At 41.2% G+C, this 17,626-nt stretch overlaps 1 protein-coding gene and 1 non-coding gene across 3 annotated transcripts in view; both read left to right on the forward strand.

Annotated features, from left to right (window-relative positions):
* Positions 1 to 26: 26 nt before the first annotated feature.
* The window catches only part of SBNO1 (strawberry notch homolog 1), a 52,950-nt gene continuing 35,350 nt past the window's right edge, over positions 27 to 17,626 (forward strand). The window contains exons 1-5 of one of the 2 annotated variants that reach the window (XM_007448671.1): positions 27 to 160; positions 8,307 to 8,438; positions 8,961 to 9,065; positions 10,746 to 11,055; positions 15,486 to 15,586. In XM_007448671.1, the coding sequence (XP_007448733.1) occupies positions 8,307 to 8,438; positions 8,961 to 9,065; positions 10,746 to 11,055; positions 15,486 to 15,586 (648 nt within the window). In that variant the 5' untranslated portion in view covers positions 27 to 160. Of the gene's footprint in view, positions 161 to 8,306; positions 8,439 to 8,960; positions 9,066 to 10,742; positions 11,056 to 15,485; positions 15,587 to 17,626 lie in introns of those variants that run through there. The other variant, XM_007448670.1, reaches the window with a different exon arrangement.
* On the forward strand, positions 13,194 to 13,266 carry TRNAG-CCC (transfer RNA glycine (anticodon CCC)). Its single transcript has one exon. It is a non-coding gene; the product is annotated as a tRNA-Gly (tRNA).

Here is a 17,626-nt window from a genome sequence, read left to right on the forward strand (position 1 = left end):
GGCTGGGGGGGAGGGGCGTCAAGATGGCGGCGGGGAGGTAGGCAGAGCCGGACGCCGTTGCTGCCGCCGCCACCGCCGCCGCCTCCGCTCCAGTCGCCTCTGGTTCTTCAAGCTCTCGCCACCCGGAGAAGCTGTTCCGGCGTCGGATCCCGCGGGGAAAGTAAGTCCTCTCCTTAGTCCTTTTCTACCTCTACACTCCCCCTCCCGGACAGCCTCCCACTCCCACCCTCCTCAGGGGGCCGTACGGGGCCGGGCTGGGGGGGGGGCCGCCACCTCACCCCGGCTTGGGGCCTCCCTCGCCCCTCGCAGCCCTCTCAGCTGCGCGCCCTGGGGGCCTTCGGGGGCACGGTCCCGGCGGTGGCCCCGCCGAGCTCGCTTCCTCCGCCTGTCGGCGCCGGGCTCTGCGGTCGCCGCGCGTGGGGCTCTCGGGCCCCGGGGGCCCCGCTGTCCCGGGCCGGAGGCACCCCGTTTGGGCGAGGAGGCAGCGTCTGCGGACGCCGGCTCCGGCTCCGACTGGGCCGTCGCCCCCCCCTTGCTTCCGCGGCTCGACCCGGGGGCTGCGAGGTCCCGGCCCCTCAGGAAAGTGAGCTCCGTAATCCTTCAGAAGTCCTCCTGCCGGACGATTGTTCCGGTTCAGGGCGAGTGCGGGAGGCGACAGGGTCGCCCCAGATCTGAACCCCCGCACCTGCAGTTTGCTGATTACCTCGCTGTCGGGGCGATGGGGACGGTACGTGGGGCACGTGGGGCCACCTTCACGCCTCACCCGGTGATTAGGTTAATTTTGCCTCGAGCTCGCTCGCTCGCCTCCTGGACCCTAAGTAAGCATCTATATGGAGGGGAAAGGCGGTTGGGAATTGGCTTACTTTGAGAGTGTTTGGCGTAACGAGCATCTAAAGTTCCCCAAACCAGTGTATGCTGGTGGTTTCCCAGAAGTGGTTTGGGGTCGGTTTAACCGCTGAGGAGGTTTGGATGTGCCTGAACCCTTGTGATTGTTTCTTTCCTGACCCTGGCATCCAGCTCCTCCCCTTTCCACCCCGGCTTTGTGTTTCTGTTTGGTTAATGTTTGCGGACCACTAACTTGATCCTCGCACAGAGAAGCTCTTTTTATGTGCGTGCTCCGTTTACTGTGGGAGGCTTTTGTTTTGGGGAGTCGCTGGTTGAGAAACGTGGGAAAAGAACGGGCGAGAAAATGAGAGTCAAATAAAGCAACGTTTTTAGCCATTGAATTGCCCAGCCAGTTTTAACCGCACCCGGAAGTTTGTACTAAACACGTGTTGATGAGAGAAGGTTAAAAACTGGGTCCCCTTTGACCTTTAAAAGTTGATTATTAGCAGTTTACGTTGAGTTAAATGTGTCATATTCTCTAGGCAGCCAGAATTAGAGACAGAATAGGCTTTCTAAAGTGTCGGCAGGAGGGCCCAGAAAGCTGTCAAACCCCTAGTTGCTCTAGCGCGGTTCCTCAGAACAGTTGCAAACAGTTAAACCAGATAACAGTGTGGAGGGATTCCATTTTTTCCCAGTTATTTACCGCAATCAGAACTGCTTTTCATAAGCAGTGGGGAAAGCCTTCATCACTGCACAAAAGTTAGTTTGTACAGAATTTCTAGGATAAAATGTGTAGAATTTGCTGCTGCTGCCTTGAGTGGGACATTAGTTTTGCAAGCAAGGGAACATTTTATTTTCATGTTTAAAGAAGTTCTTTCCAAAGTTTACCTTACCAGAGAAGACATCTTTATCTTTACTCTTTTCCTCTGGATTCTGCTTTTTATCTCCCAATCTAACTTTATTCCCAGATCTAATTTTGTTCCCTACAATCCTCCAGAATTTTAAATAAATTTTATTTTAGTTGCTGGGTAAATGTTAAAAAGGGAGGCTTAGTGAGTGGCTTACAGATCGTAAATACATCATCCATTCATCCATCCGTTCATTCATCCATCCATTGAATGCTCTTATGTGTCAGTTTTACATGTTTTAAGGGTTTTGCTGAGATTACTATTTAAAAACGTGCAGTGTGGAGATTCTTTTCATGCTTTTTTAAAGTCTTTTTTCACCTCAAAGACTTTAGGTACAGATAACATATTGGCATTTCTTAGTCTCTGAATTGAGCTTTGATTTGAGACTTGCCGCCTTGCCTGTGAAGGAAGACAGCACACAGGTCTGAGGTCTGCTCTTAGCAAGATACCTGACTTTTCGTGAGGCTCTGTGGGTTTGTGCTTTGCCTGCCAAAAATTGGTGTAAAGATACTTTCCGAGAGGAATTGTTTTCCATTAAATAGACAGTTAATAACCAAGATGATGTAATCCTTAAGTTTTTGCAGTTGTCTTTTTTTATGCTAATTGACGGATCCACTTTGATGTGGTTGAGCTTTACTAAGTAATAAGGACAACCTAGTGATACCACTGAAATTTTCTGTAGATGGAAAGGATAGGCTCTCGAAGAACGGGAACTCTCTTTTATGAAAAAAAAATATGGTATAAAACCCGTCAAATTAACTTGCTTATTTACCTCTTGGGAGACAGTATATAGCACAGAGCAGTGATTTTCAAACCTTTTTTACTGCATTCCACAGAAAGAAATGTGTTTTACGTTGTGACCTAGTACATAATGCAGGCATAGAACTCAGTTTTGTGAAATGTTTACCCTCTCTGCGTGTGCTGCATTAATTCTGTCTGTATTTAAAATATTTGAATATTCTATATTTGAAATATTTAAAAATACTGGTCATGACATACTTAAATTATTTGACAGCATTGTTGTGACCAGCAGTTTGAAAAATACTGGTATGGAGTTAATAGCACAGAATCTTGGGGTGGGCGGGCGGGGTGCAGAGCGCAGGTATCAGCCCTCCTAGGTTTGTAATTCTGCTACAAGCTTGCTTTGTTGTTACCTTGTTACAGTTCATCTCTCTAAGCCTGTTTCTCATCTCTGACAAGGGAATAACGGGTAGTTTTTACTCATGGATTATTTTGAGAGTTAAAGAATTCCAACCATATAGTGAATGTCGAGAAGACAAGCCATCTGATTTTGATGTTGTGATGGAGAAAGTAGTCCCCCCCACCCAAATCTTTCTTGGGTTTCTTTTTCAAAGCATTTTTGAAACTTGTATATAATCTGCACATTCCTTTGTGATTCCATTCTTCCTATAGGTTTTGCAATGAGAGTGAGGGGAGGGGTATTTGACTGAGCAATTGCTGCTTGGGGAAGTAGGTGTTAAAAAATACAGATTATATATCCTTTTAGGTAAAGAAAATCCTTTTTAGCAAACTTCATACGTACCTTCCCTTCCTCCTGATACTCTTAAGGAACCAGCACTCAGTAGACACTTAATGAATACTTGTTGATGGACTTAACCAGCTAAATTCTAAGTGGATCATTATCCTTCAGATTCTTAAGCTGAGTGCCAGTCATCGACATCCAGGCTACATAAAAACAGAGTTGGGTCAAAAATTAGACATGTTTAGCACTATTAAGTAAAGAGAAAAATCCTTTTCAGGCAAAGATATTTCTTTCTTTCTTTTTTTAATAAATTTAAATTTATTTTATTTTTGGCTGTGTTGGGTCTTTGTTGCTGCGTGAGGGCTTTCTCTAGTTGTGGCGAGTGGAGGTTTCTTGGTTTCGGTGCACGGGGTTCTTATCGCGGTGGCCTCTCTTGTTCCGGAGCTCTAGGGTGCGTGGGTTTCAGTAGTTGTGGCACGCAGGCTCAGTAGTTGTGGTGCACAGGCTTAGTTGCTCCACAGCATGCGGGGTCTTCCCGGACCAGGGCTCAAACCCATGTCCCCTGCATTGGCAGGGGGATTCTTAACCACTGCACCACCAGGGATGTCCAGCAAAGATATTTCTAAAATGATATTATATGTGCACATTTAAATATGTCTACCAGTTTTCTCTAGATATGCTAATTGATTAGATATATGGGATGTATGACACTTGAGTAAAAAGGGTGCTAGTATTATAGAAGTAGTGTGGAAGTTAATTAGTGAATAAATTGCCAACAGGTAAAATTTGTATTCTAGATATAAAGTGTTATATCAGCAATTTGAAGGAAAACGTTTTTTGAACATCATAGTAATGTTTATCAATGTGATGGTTAATAGTAGCTAATATTTTTTCCACGTAGTGTAATATTTACTCAACACAGCAATCCTGTAAAGTAGGTTCTATTTTTATTCGCATTTGAAGATGAGGAAACTGAGTCACAAGTTATTACTTAACTGTGTTACACTACTTAGCAGATGGTGTAGTCAGTATTTGAAACCAGGTTTTCCCCTTGACTTCATAGTCTCCTCAGCTTCTGTAGTGTACTGCTGTTGCTGCTGCAGGTACATCTCTTGTATCTGCCCAGAGCTATAAAGATCTGCTTCGGTCTCAACAAGAGGAACCTTGTCCTTGTTGATAGGTTTCAGTGTTGGTGTTCTCAGTGGGAACTGTATCCTTTCATTCTTCTGATTGGCTGTTGTTTCTCAGGATTCTCTTCCTGCCAAGGATGTCTCTTAGTTTCTGTCTACTACTGTGTCATTAGTCCTTATTTATCATAGACGCTTTCATAGGTGTACTATTTTGAATACGTGATATTTTCAAATGTATTTATGATAAAAATGGAACCTTTTTGTTGTCCATTGTTTGAGATAGAATCACTCTGTGGTTAGTAGTTAGCAGTTCTTTTGCATCTAACAGTGTTTGTGTTTACATTATACTTAGTGGGTTCAAAGTGAAAATGTTTTTTTCCCTCTCAGGAATAAATCTTACTTGTTTGTAAAATGTGGGGAAGGTTGCATAATATAACCTTTTAGGGGCTCTGTCAGCTTGAGCACTGAAATTCTGTGAGTCTGTAATATTGATAGTTTCAGAATAGGAATATGATTAAATATTAAGGATTTTGCTTAATGGAGTTAGAGAATGGCATAGATGTGTCCTCTCTATCCCCTCCCCACTTCTCATGCTAAAAAAGTGCAAGTAGGGAATTTGTGCCCAATTGGCTTGAGAGAAAGGATCCCTTGATTTTGTTTGTGTATAAGATGTATATAAAATTAAAATCTCTTTCGTTAATAGCTCGTAAAAGACAGTGTCTCTTACAGGCATTGTCAGTACTAGGTCACTGCTCAGATCAGAGGGTCTCAAATTGTGATTCCTATGCATTTTGAGTAGGTCACTGATAATGTTACTTAAAACTGTTGCCATCATTTCTTATGGACTCCAACAAGTTTATTCCCCAAATAACTCTCTTCCATGATATTTTTGTACTTATAATGCTAATTGTTCAGAAAATATACTTCAGAAAGCTCTCGTGAATTCAGTAACACATGGATTAATGGATCCCTCGGCCTCCAAGCTTTCTGTGGTCTGTAGGTTAGGAATCATTGGTTTAAAAGAATGTGCTTTTGTTTCAAATGTAAATAATTATTTCCAATATTTACTTTAAAAAAGATGACATTTTGATAGTCTCAGGAATTATTAATCTAGGTCAAAATAAGCCATAGCAAGTGGGCTAAGACCCTGTATTCCCATAGGTCATTGGTCCTGATGAAGTATTTTATAGATTGAAATTTTTTTTTTTTTTTTGCGGTACGTGGGCCTCTCACTGTTGTGGCCTCTCCTGTTGCGGAGCACAGGCTCCGGACGCGCAGGCTCAGCGGCCATGGCTCACGGGCCCAGCCGCTCCGCGGCATGTGGGATCTTCCCGGACCGGGGCACGAATCCTTGTCCCCTGCATCCTTGTCCCCTGCAGGCAGACTCTCAACCACTGCGCCACCACGGAAGCCCCGAAAATATTTTTAAAGCATTGGTTTGCTCTCTTGATACATATCTGTACTATGTACTAGGATAGTAGTTTGTAAAGTGTGGTCAACTATGTATTAGAAAAATGGATCAACTTTTTTAAAAAATAAATTTATTTATTTTATTTATTTATTTTTGGCCGTGTTGGGTCTTTGTTGCTGTGTGCAGGCTTTCTCTAGTTGTGGCGAGTGGGGGCTACTTTTCGTTGTGGTGCGTGGGCTTCTCATTGCAGTGGCTTCTCTTGTTGCGGAGCATGGGCTCTAGGCACGTGGGCTTCAGTAGTTGTGGAACGTGGGCTCAGTAGTTGTGGCTCGCGGACTCTAGAGCGCAGGCTCAGTAGTTGTGGCGCACGAGCTTAGCTGCTCTGCGGCATGTGGGATATTCCTGGACCAGGGCTCGAACCCGTGTCCCCTGCATTGGCAGGTGGATTCTTAACCACTGTGCCACCAGGAAAGCCCCCAAATGAATCAATTTTATATTAAACCCATATTGTGACATTTCTCCTTGTCTCCTCTGTCATCTGATTCTTTCATATTTACATCTTGTTGTTTAATACTAATTCTCCCCTTTCCAGTTTTAATCTCAGACAGGCTTTTATTCCGAAGTTAAGTATTGAAACTTCACAGGTTACCAATATTGACTTCTTGATCTACTCATTGGAAAGAGAATGCATGGGCTTTGGGAATTTGAACAGTCTAGATCTGGGTGTGACCTTGGGCAGGTAATTTAAGCTTTTTGAGCCTCAGTTTCATTTCTAGAATTATAATACTTATCTTGCTCAGGGTTGTCATGGGCTAGTGGTGGACATGAAGAGCCTAACACTGGGCCAGGCTTGTAAAAGATACTTAGTCACTGTCAGTTCCCTTCCCTTCCTCCTATCTGCTCAAAATGCTTTCTTCCTTAGACTTCTTTTCTCTAAAAAATTTTGGGGAAATCTCCTTTGGGCTATCCTTCCTCTCATCCTTTAAACAGTAGGTCTGCCCTTCATTTCATTTCTGGATGTCTGGATGTCTGGATGACTGAAGCAGCAGTTCCTGTTAAATAAGAACCAGAGACGCTACCTACGCCAGCACTATCTTTGTAAATCACATCTTCGTAAATGATGTACAAGCGACATAGACCTACCTAGTAGAGAATTTCTCTATGAAATGTCCTGCTTTGATCTAAAACAGTGGTTCTTGTATGTTGGGAAGTTGTGGTCATGGTATTCTTGGCTAACAACTTTTTTTTTTGTAGGACATAATGAAACATTTAATTGCATTGCACAGCCTGAGAATAAATGGACTAGCTGAAAATTAGTATATTTATGTAGTTCTTTGATAAAAACAAGTAGTCACATTTCTCATAATTATGTTTGTGTATATAAATTGGTTATTTCAGATAAATTAATGAGAAAAGTTAAAATTAAGAAAGCTCTGTTAAACTTTTTTTTCCCGACAAAATGGATAAAAATCCATCTTAGTGGTAGAATACTTTGATTTGGCTCCTATGAGTACAGTTGGAAAATCCCAGCTGAAAGTGTGTTTGCCTGCTCGAATTAGGCATTTTCCCCCTAAACTCCATATATCTCATCTTTTAGGTCTCCTGGGCTCAACCTTTTTCATTTTCTCTTGGCTTAACTCTAATTATCCATCAACTCATGCTTTTTTGTGTGTGTTTCATGTTCTCCCTTCCATTTTGAGCTTTTATTTAAACTTAGTCTTATGGATTCTCCTTCTTAAATATCTTGGAATCCATTCCCCCTTCTTTCTCTTTACATCTTACTGTTATAGAACATCATCTTTTTCCTGATATGCTGTAGCAGTTTCCTATGATGTCTCCCTGCCTTGGTCTTACTCTACCCATTCTCAGTTTGCTTTCCATACTGCTGTGGAGTAATTTTTCTAAGTCACAAATCTGACTGTGTCTTGCAGTCCTCTGTCTGAAAACCCTTTAGTGACCCCTGATTCTCACAGGATTAAATGAGCTCTCTAGCATGGTGCTCAGAGCTGTGGGCGAAAACGTCTTCGTCTCTTGTTATCACCTTTGTGAGCCTCGTATTTCTGTTCTGAGCTTCCGTACCCATGTTGAACTACTCTAGCCGTCTTTCTTAGAGTGCCAGCATCATTCGTGCCCCCATAAGTTTGAATGCACTATCCAGAAGATCCTTGTCTACCTGGCAATTTCTTTTTTTTTTTTTTTTTTTTTTTTTTTTTTTTTTTTTACCTGGCAATTTCTTACCTGAGACTTGGCTCCATTGTCATCTTTGTAATCTCTCTCCCCAGGTGAATTCAGCATTTCCTTCTCTGTTCCCACAGCATTTTGTAACATACGCTCTTTCTGTGATTTGCATACTTTTCTGTCCTTTCCATCTTAATGTGAATTTCTTGGGATCAGAGACTACTCTTTCATCCTTTTTTTGCCTGCTGTGTAGCAGGTTCTTCATAAATATTGAATGAATGGATCCGGTAGAAAATGTTGGTTTATGTTTAGAAGAGAGTTAATTGTCATTTTAAGTTTTTTATGTTAATATTTAATATTTTGTTCTAAAGATGGTGGAGCCAGGGCAAGATTTACTGCTTGCTGCTTTGAGCGAGAGTGGAATTAGTCCGAATGACCTCTTTGATATTGATGGTGGAGATGCGGGGCTTGCCACTCCAACACCTACCCCTCCCGTACAGCAGGTAAGAGTTTTCCAAAGTCTCTGTAAAAAGTGAGTTTTTCTTAATTTTATTTTCTATTATAGAAATAGGTATTGTTAAGCCTTAATTTTAAATATGCATGTGAATATTACTTTTATGTTGATTATTAGTCTTTATTCACAAAGTGGAAAATACTTGGCAGTGAAAATCAAGACATTTTCTGCTTTGGTATATAACGTAAGAGATGAATTGCTTAGAGTTATTGTGGGAGGATCACTAATCTCAATATTTGTCTTTGTACTTTATAGGAATATTTTTCTGAGGTTTCACTATACACATTCTCTGAAAGCAAAAATAAGATTCTCGTGTTAGCGTAGTTTAGTGAAGATGTTATGCTTGCAAAGATTGTTACTTTATACCTGGTATCAGTGATTCTACATTCCATTTGAATGTAAAGCTTGAAAAATTTTTTTATTTTAATAAAATAAATACATCTCTTGTTCTTGAAACAGAATTCACTGCCGTCATTCTTTATTTCTTTCTCTGATGTTGTTTTCTCTCCAGTCAGTGCCACTTAGTGCATTAGAACTAGGTTTGGAGACTGAAGCAGCAGTTCCTGTTAAACAAGAACCAGAGACGCTACCTACTCCAGCACTATTAAATGTTAGGGTAAGAATTATTTAGATTTGGCATTACTATGAAAATAGTTTAGGGTTGTAGTAAGAAAATAACCTTTAACGTGAAATAGTTTTATTTCACTAGTTCTGCTTTTTGCTGCTTCTTTCCCAGTATTCTATCTACTCTCACCTCCTACTTTATAAAACGTTTCTTTCACTCTTCTGGTAGTTATGTTGATCAAAAGATTAGGGGGAAGGAAACCCCCATTTTTTTAGGTTATTTATTGCAAGTGATAGAAAATTCACGAAGTAAAGGTGAACTACACGTTAACTCACTACACTTTTCATTTTTACTTGTTTATTTCAGCTTTTGTCCATTGGTATATATAATTTTTATGTGATTGTTATTGTGCTTTAAATGTAGAGTTCCACTGACCTTGCTTTAAACATAGCAGTTTTTGTTGTTGTTGTTGCTGTAGGCTGGGCTGCCCAGCTTGTGGGATCTCAGTTCCCCAACCGGGGATTGAACCTAGGCCACGGCAGTGAAAGCCCTGAATCCTAACCAGTAGGCCACAGGAAACTCCGTACACATAACAATTATTAATTTAAGCTCTAGTGGTATAAAAGTATTGGACTGGTTAAAATTTGATAACTTTTGATAAATTATTGTTGAGAGTTACATTTAAAATTAATAGTAATCTAGAAGATTCTTGTTACTAAGTCATGGGGAAATAACAAATAATTTGAAGGGGGAAAGAAGTAGAAATAGACTTAAATTTATAAAAATATCTGTGTTGGGGCTTCCCTGGGTGGCACAGTGGTTGGGAGTCCACCTGCTGATGCAGGGGACACGGGTTCGTGCCCCGGCCCGGGAAGATCCCACATGCCGCGGAGCGGCTGGGCCCATGAGCCATGGCCGCTGAGCCTGCGCGTCCGGAGCCTGTGCTCCGCAATGGGAGAGGCCACAACAGTGAGAGGCCCGCGTACTGCAAAAAAAAAAAAAAAGAAAGAAAAAAAGAAAATCTGTGTTTTACTTTAGTTGGTTGAAGTCACAGACATTTGTTATCCTCAAATCTTGACTTTTTTTGTTCATTTTTGTCCAACTCCTAACTCCCACCCCCCCAACTATAAAAATAAAATGCTATGTAGCTTTGCCTTAGGCTCAAAGGAAGCATCCGCATTACCACTGATATTTGTAATTTACCTGGGTGGGTCATTCATGGGGCATAGGAATTTAAAACTCTGCTTGGTGGTCTTATCTTATTAAGTTAAACGTTAGTATAGTCTGTATGATAGCAGACAAAGCATTGGACAGGAATCATAGAATGTTAGAAATGGAAAATGGTCCTCAGAGACCCCGGGCCTCCAGAGGCAAAGTGATTTGCCTAAGGTTATCTGATTAGTTGGGGGCAGTGCTGGGATTACAAATTATGTTCCTAGTCCTTGTGTTATGTAGGGTGACTATACATCACAGCTTGCTTAGGATACTCTCATTTTAGGCTTGCTGCCCCCAACACTACTATTATACCTTCTCTTTCTCAAATGGTGTATTTTAACTAGGTAGTTTATATCTAATGATATTTATTAGAACCAAAGTGCCAATGGTTGCGTAAGATTCTTAATAAGTCAGTTTTAGAGTTTTAAATGGCCTATTGTGTTTGTGGATATGGGTTGCATTAGAGAATAAAGAATTTTTCACAGGTGTGATGTATATGGTTTTCTTTTCTAGCAGCAGCCTCCATCTACTACAACATTTGTGCTGAATCAAATAAATCAGCTTCCGACTTTGGGATCTACAATTGTAATGACTAAAACACCACCTGTAACCACGAATAGGCAAACCATCACTTTAACAAAGTTCATTCAGACTACTGCAAACACACGTCCTTCAGTCTCAGCACCAGCAGCACGAAATGCCATGACCTCTGCACCTTCAAAAGACCAGGTTCAACTGAAGGACCTACTAAAAAATAATAGTCTGAACGAACTCATGAAACTGAAGCCACCGGCTAATATTGCTCAGCCAGTTGCAACAGCAGCTAGTAAGTCTTTTTGTTTTCAGTAGTGTCAACTGCTTGCCTTCGTTAAGATATGTCAGTGTGTTTTTAAGGGTTTGCTTAGGTTTTAAAAGAAGTAGTCATGACAGGAGATGATATCTGCATGACTCTGTGGACTTACAGTATTTATGCAATTCAAGGGAAGCAAAAATTTAGAAGCCTTAGCCTTAAGCTTTAAAATGAAGTGTGGAATTATCAAGTGGCTACATGAACACCATGAGATCTCAGTTTTATAAATTGTGAATAACTGGTTAACATTTTTCTCAGTCATTTAAATCAGTGCTTTTCAAACTTTATAACTCTGAGTCACTTGGGGATCTTTTTTTTTTTTTTTTTTAAATGAGTTGTTTTTTTTTAAATTTATTTTTTGGCTGCTTTGGGTCTTCATTGCTGTGTGTGGGCTTTCTCTAGTTGTGGCGAGCATGGGCTACTCTTTGTTGCAGTGTGCGGGCTTCTCATTGTGGTGGCTTCTCTTGTTGTGGAGCATGGGCTCTAGGCGCGCGGGCTTCAGTAGTTGTGGCACGTGGGCTCTAGAGTGCAGGCCCAGTAGTTGTGGTGCACGGGCTTCTTTGCTCCACGGCATGTGGGATCTTCCCAGACCAGGGCTTGAACCCGTGTCCCCTGCATTGGCAGGTGGATTCTTAACCACTGTGCCACCAGGGAAGTCCCACTTGGGGATCTTTGTACAAAAACAGAGTCGGATTCAGTAGGCCTGGGATGGGGACCAAGATTCTGCATTTCTCACAAGCTTTTTAGAGGTGCTGTTGCTGGTGGTCCTTGGACCATGCTTGAGGTGTAATGGGCTTTAAACTGATACTTTACTACTTTAACTCTTACAGTTTTATGATTTTGCTTGTCATTAGCTTCATTGTATGTCGGTAGTCGTGTTTTTTAGTCAGTTTTCTTTTAAAATATATAAACTTTCATTGTAATGAAAATGAATAGTAATTCACTACATTTTTTTTGAAGAGTGAGTACTCAAAATACCTTTTTAATAATAGCTTTACTGAGATAATTTACATACCATTGTACCTTTTAAAGGGGTACAATTCAGTGGATTTTAGTATATTCACAGAGTTGTGTAGCCATTACCACTAGCTAATCCATAATGCTTTAAGTGTAGGTTTAGATCTAAAGAGAAAAAGCTCAACAGTGATTTGATCACTCTTTTTTAGGAATTCATTTATGCATAAACACTATAAATTTTACAGTTAATTTTTCTTCTCTGGAGTGGCTTTTTTATTGCTCACTTATTCAACAGATATTTATTTATTTATTAATTGCTACACTACGAGGCATGTGGGATCTTAGTGCCTTGACCAGGGATCAAACCCATGCCCCCTGCAGTGGGAGCACTGAATCTTAACCGCTGGACTGCTAGGGAAGTCCCTGTTCTAGGATTCTGAGATGATGGCTGGGAAGAAGACTATTGAAATTTCTGCCCTCATAGAGCTTGCATATGAGTGGAGAAAAGCAGACAATAAACAAAATAAATGAAGTATATAGTATGTTAGATAGGGGTAGGCACGTGGAGAAAAATAGAAAATGGAATATGGGGCAGGAAGAGGTTGTATTTAAGTGGAATGCTTAGAGGATGCTTTGTATTTAGTGTAGTAAGGTAATTTTAAGGGTAAAATAGATTTTTTTTTTTAACTTTGGCTATATCAAATTTTAGTAGTATAGTTTTAGAAACTGAAAAATGTGAACTCTTTTTTTTTTCTTTTTTTGGCTGTGCCACTCGGCTTACAGGATCTTAGTTTCCCAACCAGGGGTTGAACCTGGGCCTCATCAGTGAAAGCGTGGAGTCCTAATCACTGGACCGCCAGGGAATTCCCAAAATGTGAACTCTTAAGAGGGATATTCTTTCCTTTCTTTTTCCATTGGGCTAAATAGTATTTGACTCCCTGCCTGGTGATTTATACTAATAACTGATACATAGCATCCCACTGGGCTCTTGGAATGGGGTGCTAGATATTGAATAGAGAGTTCCTCCTTCCAAACAGCTGCTTTATTTTTCCAATTGAGAGAGATAAGTTTTAACACCCGATATATAATTTTGTAGCAGAATTGATTGCTGAGAAGTTCTAATGTGCTTGTGTTTATAGAGTAGAGGGCCAGGGACTTCCCTGGTGGTCCAGTGGTTAAGACTCTGCACTCCCAATGCAGGGGGCCTGGGTTCAATCCCTTGTCAGGGAACTAGATCCCGTGTGCCACAACTAAAGATCCCTCACCCAGCAATGAAGATCCCTCATGCCACAACTAAGACGTGGCTCAGCCAAATAAATAAATAAATATTAAAAAAAAATAATAAAGTAGAGGGCTGGGGCATTCTGAAGGAATGAGCAAGGAGTGTTTGTAGGTGATACAGAGCTAACTTTGTCTTCAGTGACAAATGCAATTAAAAATACCAGATAATATCTTTGAGTCCATACCTTTGTGCCTTTTGGCTGTAGTTCTACTCTTAACGTTATTGTCCTGAACTGACTGGAGCCTGGCAGCTAGATGCCCATTGAGAAATCATTTTAACTGTCTCAGAATTGATTTCCATTCTGTGCCATGGAGAGCAGGACCACGGCCCTGACCTAGCTGAGGTGCAGGGCAGCATCTGGAATGGCTCCTGGGAGACTTAGGGGTGATCAGCAGTTAGTAGAAGCTGCTTTTCATTAAAGTCTTTGGATTTAATGAGGAGAAAGACTGCTGCTGTGCCATCGTGAGGAAAGAGTTTAGAGAGCAAAACAAAAGAGCTTTGGAGCTGACCGAGTAGTATCTAGTACAGTAACATCGCCCACATCCAGTATAATACTTCTTAAAAGACAAGTCAAGGCCATCCTTGTGTGGAAGGCTGAGAAATTGTCAGACTAGACCAGGGCTGAAAAAGAAACATGGTAAGTGAATGCCGAAGATAAACCAACTTTTGTGTTGTAGGAGAGGGTCATCTTTTTACTGAGGGAAGAATGTTAAAAGTATCAAACTGCAAAGAGCGAGGTTTTGCATGTTCTCTCTCTCTCTCTCTTTTTGGCCGCCCTGCATGGCTTGTGGGATCTTAGTTCCCCAACCAGAGATTGAACCCAGGCCCTCAACGGCAGTGAAAGCATGGAGTCCTAACCACTGGACCGCCAGGGAATTCCCTGCATGTTCTCTGCCCCTTTTGGAGCCCTTAGCCCTTTAGGTGTCTCTTTGGATTCTGATCTCTCAGTTGAGCTCCAGTCCTGTAACTCTTTCTATGAACTGTTCAGTGGCTCTCCCACAGTTATATTAAACAGATCTGTGCTCCTAAGTAAATTTATTATCTCTGTACCAGCTTCCTTATTTTGCTAACACTTTAATCCCAGCCATTTTGTAGTCCCCAGTGACAGGCCACCCAAATACTCCCTATCTTTTGGTAGAATACTTAAGGTCATAATCCGTTCTCCTGGTGTAATTTTCACACCGTAATTGCAAGAATACCAGGTACTGGGAGTGCTTCAGGTATACTTGGAGGATGGAGGCTAGTTACAGGGGCTCAGAATTTCTCAACCAAGTAGTTCTTTAAAAAAAAAAAAAATTAATTAATTTTTGGTTCTGTTGGGTCTTCATTGCTGCGCGCGGGCTTTCTCTAGTTGCGGCGAATGGGTGCTGCTCTTCGTTGCAGTGTGCGGGCTTCTCACTGCTGTGGCTTCTCTTGTTGCAGAGCACGGGTTCTAGGTGCGTGGGCTTCAGTAGTTGTGGCTCGCGGGCTCTAGAGCGCAGGCTCAGTAGTCGTGGTGCACGGGCTTAGTTGCTCCGCGGCATGTGGGATCTTCCCGGACCAGGGCTCGAACCCATGTCCTCTGCATTGGCAGGCGGATTCTTAACCAGTGCGCCACCAGGGAAGCCCAGTAGTTCTACTTTGATTGATATTTTGATGGAGAGGTTCTTGTGTTATATCTTAAAAGAGTTTGCAAACCACTGGTATAGAACAGGTTCACTCTTGGATCTTTATTCTGAGGGAAGACAGTAGAGTTCCCAAACTGTTTTTTTTCCTTTCCAGAAATAATTATTTTGCCTTGAAAGTTAGTAAGTACCTCCAGATCAGGTGCAATTGATTCTATCTTGGTGATAATACCAGGTTTTGCACCAAGTGAAGTGTCTCAGAGTAATGCTGGCTGTGGGTAATTGTTTTGAAATAAACTGCCAAATAGTGTTCTGGTTAAGGTGTCTTTTTGATAAATAGTTTTCAAATTTCCTGTGCACATGTTTCCTTTTAAGTTTTCTAATGTTAATTCTTACCTCCATAATGACATATAGCTTGAATATTTTTATCCTTATGCTTAATTTAAGTTAGAGATAAGCAGATTGGTATTTGGTTTGTGAAGTGGGTAAACTTTACTGAATTTTTAAAAAACTGTAGGAAAATAGATATTTTGTTCTAAAATGTAAATATTTCTCCCCCTCAGCTGATGTAAGCAATGGCACAGTAAAGAAAGAGTCTTCTAATAAAGAAGTAGCAAGAATATGGATAAATGACATGAAAATGAGGAGTTTTTCCCCGACCATGGTGAGTTTCAAAAGCTATATCTGTATTTTTGTGTGGTATGAAAGTACACTTGGCTAAGTGTAGCCCTCAGAAAAGTTTTTTTGGTGTGAAGGGGAGCTTCTCAGCTACATAAACTAACGAACAAGCATTAAACCTCACTGGAATAAATTAATATATGCTAAACAAGGTGATTATAAGATACATATTTGATAGAGTATTATACAAAGTAGTAACACTTTTCTTTTGTGAATTTCATCTGATAAGTAAAAAGGACAATGTGGAGTTAACCAAAAGTATTTGATAATTATGTTCATTTTAGGATTGAGCCTTATTATATAGCTGGTTATGGGATGTCAGATCGTATAATGGTTTAGTTGTGACTAATTATATGTTAACATTATTTTTACATTTTGGAAATGCTATATGCTTCAGGTAAATTGATTCTGTGCGTGTATTTAATAATTACGCAGTGTATAACCTTGCCTCTGTGTGGTGGGTTTCTGGCTCCCCATTTTAATAAACATATAATTAATACCACATGGTTTAAGTAGTAATATAAGGTACAGCAAGAGGTAAATAGTGATGCTCGCAATAGGGCTTATGAGTTTGTAGGAAGATGAGACTCAGGTGGCCTAGGAGGACTTCACTTTTTTTTTTTTAATAAATTTATTTATTTATTTGTTTTTATTTTTGGCTGTGTTGGGTTTTTGTTGCTGCGCATGGGTTTTCTCTAGTGCGGCGAGTGGGGGTTACTCTTCATTGTGGTGCGTAAGCTTCTCATTGTCGTGGCTTCTCTTGTTGCAGAGCACAGTCTCTAGAGCGCAGGCTCAGTTGTTGTGGCACACGGGCTCAGTTGCTCCGTGGCATGTGGGATCTTCCCAGGCCAGGGATCGAACCCGTGTCCCCTGCATTGGCAGGTGGATTCTTAACCACTGCGCCACCAGGGAAACCCAGGACTTCATTTTATGGAGGCGATGTCATGGAGTTTGGGTGTTGAGTCTGGAGAAACTTTGAGAGGGCATTTTAGGAAGGGAGCTACAGCATTAATAGGCACAGAGGAGGTGGTAGCTATATGCTTAGGATACTTGGCTTGCAGGAAGAAATTGGAATGGTTGATTGGGGGCTCTGTGGAGGGTCCTGAATTGAATTTGATGGACTTGGGACTTGGAGCAGCACTAGTGAGGCCCCTGGAAGTAGAGGGACCTGTTAGTGACTCAGGATGGGTTGGGAAGAAGAGACAGGTTAGGAGGTTGGTTAAGTAGTCCAGAAGGGAAGTGATAAGGAACTAACGTCAGGGATTGCAAAGGTGATTGGAAAGGATGAGGGGAAAGGAAAAAAGAAAGTAAGAGGGGACTGCACCTAATGATACCAGAGGATTGGTAAGACTGGGAATGAAATACAGAATTGGAGAGACAGCAAAGCAACCTGTGCCTGAGGTTTTGAATGGGGACCAGGAGAACAAGTGTTGGCAGTATCAGTTTACTTAACAGTTGAGTGCCAGCAGCTTACTTGGGAGCTGATTTTTGGAAAATAAGAATGCATTTTTCTTTAAGATTATTTAGTGTTCAAGTTCCCAGTCCAGCCCATGTTGCCCATAACATGCCAAAAGTTCTATATTGCCCTAGCAGTTAAGAGACATCTAACAGATTGCAAACTGGTAGCCTGTGGATGAAAACCAATTGACAAGTGTTTTGTTTGGCATCCACATTATTTTGAAAATTTTTGAATGTGTTGCAAACACATAAAATGCTGATTTCCAGGTTCTCTTGAAAAATAGGAGTACCTGACAATCCTGGGCCCACATTCCTCACCTCGTGTTAACATGCCTAGAGTTGAGTAGTGAACATCTACTTTGTATGTTGGTCACACATTCCCCATGTACCACAGTCTCCCTCCCCTTCATTTATCTCCTTGACCCTAAGCTTGATGTCAGTTGCCATTTTACATCCAGCTGGCTTAGACATATTACTTGTCTGGTCCTTGGATTTTGTGACCGTATTGTGTTACCAGCTAATCCTCCAATTATATACCTGCGGTATATATTTTTTAAAGGTAGGGAAA

The sequence above is a fragment of the Lipotes vexillifer genome, unplaced genomic scaffold (genome assembly GCF_000442215.2).
Source record: "Lipotes vexillifer unplaced genomic scaffold, Lipotes_vexillifer_v1.1 scaffold21, whole genome shotgun sequence".
Taxonomy (NCBI): domain Eukaryota; kingdom Metazoa; phylum Chordata; class Mammalia; order Artiodactyla; family Lipotidae; genus Lipotes; species Lipotes vexillifer.